Raw genomic sequence first — 1998 nt, 5'->3', positions numbered from 1 at the left:
TAAATATGTAGATTTGTTAAATCTATRAAACTTATATCCAAATATATTTTGTTGGATCATGAGTTTTGTGYATTTTCCGTCGCACCGCGCACCYGAGATCCCATTAAATCCTAAAGYAAAACCCTTAATCATATCTGTTAAAGGGGGTAATGAAATTAAATAATTTAAAAATGATTTAAATTGTAATTAAAGCAACAACWGACTCGACTCACCTTCTTGATGCGGGCGTAGTCGATGAGCCGGGCGTAGGCGCTGGTGCCCGCGATGATCAACCGGGGACGGAAAAGCCGCGCCGTCACCTCCAACTGGGCATAATCGATCAGACCCGTGGCTGGCTGCCAGGGACAGACAGACAGACGGACAGATTGGTCAGCACAGGGGCAGATGGACAGGGGTGGATGGACAGACAGAATGTGGTCAGTCAGTCCAGGGACAGACAAGTCAGTCCAGGGATGGATGGACAGACAGAACGTGGTCAGTCAGCCCTGTGGCCAGGTGTAAGGGACAGACAGCCCAGGGACAGACAGACAGACGGACAGATTGGTCAGCACAGGGGCAGATGGACAGGGGTGGACAGACAGAACGTGGTCAGTCAGCCCTATGGCCAGCTGTGAGGGACAGACAGACAGACGGACAGATTGGTCAGCACAGGGGCAGATGGACAGGGGTGGATGGACAGACAGAATGTGGTCAGTCAGTCCAGGGATGGATGGACAGACAGAATGTGGTCAGTCAATCCAGGGACACAGAAGTCAGTGCAGGGATGGATGGACAGACAGAAGGTGGTCAGTCAGCCCTGTGGCCAGCTGTAAGGGACAGACAGGCAGACGGACAGATTGGTCAGCACAGGGGCAGATGGACAGGGATGGATGGACAGACAGAATGTGGTCAGTCAGTCCAGGGACAGACAAGTCAGTCCAGAGATGGATGGACAGACAGACAGAACGTGGTCAGTCAACCCTGTGGCCAGCTGTAAGGGACAGACAGGCAGATGGACAGGTCAGTCAGCCCAGGTATGGACGGATAGACAGACAGACAGATTGGTCATCCCAGGGACAGATAGGCAGATGGACAGGTCAGTCAGCCCAGGGATGGATGGACAGACAGACAGAACGTGGTCAGTCAGTCCAGGGACAGACAAGTCAGTCCAGGGATGGACAGACAGACAGAACGTGGTCAGTCAATCCAGGGACACACAAGTCAGTCCAGGGATGGACGGACAGACGGACAGATGGGGCAGACAGGCAGATGGACAGGGATGGACAGACAGACAGAAGGTGGTCAGTCAGCCCTGTGGCCAGCTGTAAGGGACAGACAGCCCAGGGACAGACAGGCACATGGACAGGTCAATCAGCCCAGGGATAGATGGACAGACAGACAGAACGTGGTCAATGAGTCCAGGGACAGACAAGTCTGTCCAGGGATCGATGGACAGACAGACAGATGGACAGGTCAGTCAGTCCAGGGATGGATGGACAGACGGACAGAACATGGTCAGTCAGTCCAGGGACAGACAAGTCAGTCAAGGGATGGATGGACAGATGGACAGATTGGTCAGCCCAGGGGCAGACAGGTGGATGGACAGGGATGGATGGACAGACAGAACGTGGTCAGTCAGCCCTGTGGCCAGCTGTAAGGGATAGACAGCCCCAGGGACAGACAGACAGACAGACAGATTGGTCAGCACAGGGGCAGATGGACAGGGATGGATGGACAGACAGAATGTGGTCAGTGAGTCTAGGGACACACAAGTCAGTCCAGGGATGGATGGACAGACAGACAAGGAAACTTGGTCAGTTAGTCAAAAAATGGACAGCCAGCCAGCTTGGTCATCCTGGGAACGGACAAACAGACGGACAGACAGACAGCTCAGCCCTGTGCCCTCTGCCCTGAGCACAGCACGTCCATGGCACCGGAACACTTTGGGACACGGAGGGGAATGAGGGCAGGTGGGACACCTTGGGCACACCTCAGGGACACCTTGCGGACATCTCGGGG

At 54.3% G+C, this 1998-nt stretch overlaps 1 protein-coding gene across 1 annotated transcript in view; it reads right to left on the bottom strand.

Annotated features, from left to right (window-relative positions):
- Positions 1 to 1998, bottom strand: part of SHMT2 (serine hydroxymethyltransferase 2) — a 10583-nt gene that overhangs the window by 5649 nt on the left and 2936 nt on the right. The window contains exon 5 of the mRNA XM_057383969.1: positions 180 to 335. Coding sequence (XP_057239952.1) covers positions 180 to 335 — 156 coding nt within the window. The remainder of the gene's footprint in view (positions 1 to 179; positions 336 to 1998) is intronic.

This window comes from Malurus melanocephalus, unplaced genomic scaffold, assembly GCF_030028575.1.
Source record: "Malurus melanocephalus ecotype Western Australia unplaced genomic scaffold, MMel_1.1 scaffold_670, whole genome shotgun sequence".
NCBI lineage: Eukaryota > Metazoa > Chordata > Aves > Passeriformes > Maluridae > Malurus > Malurus melanocephalus.
This window is presented reverse-complemented; position numbering and strand designations above follow the sequence as displayed.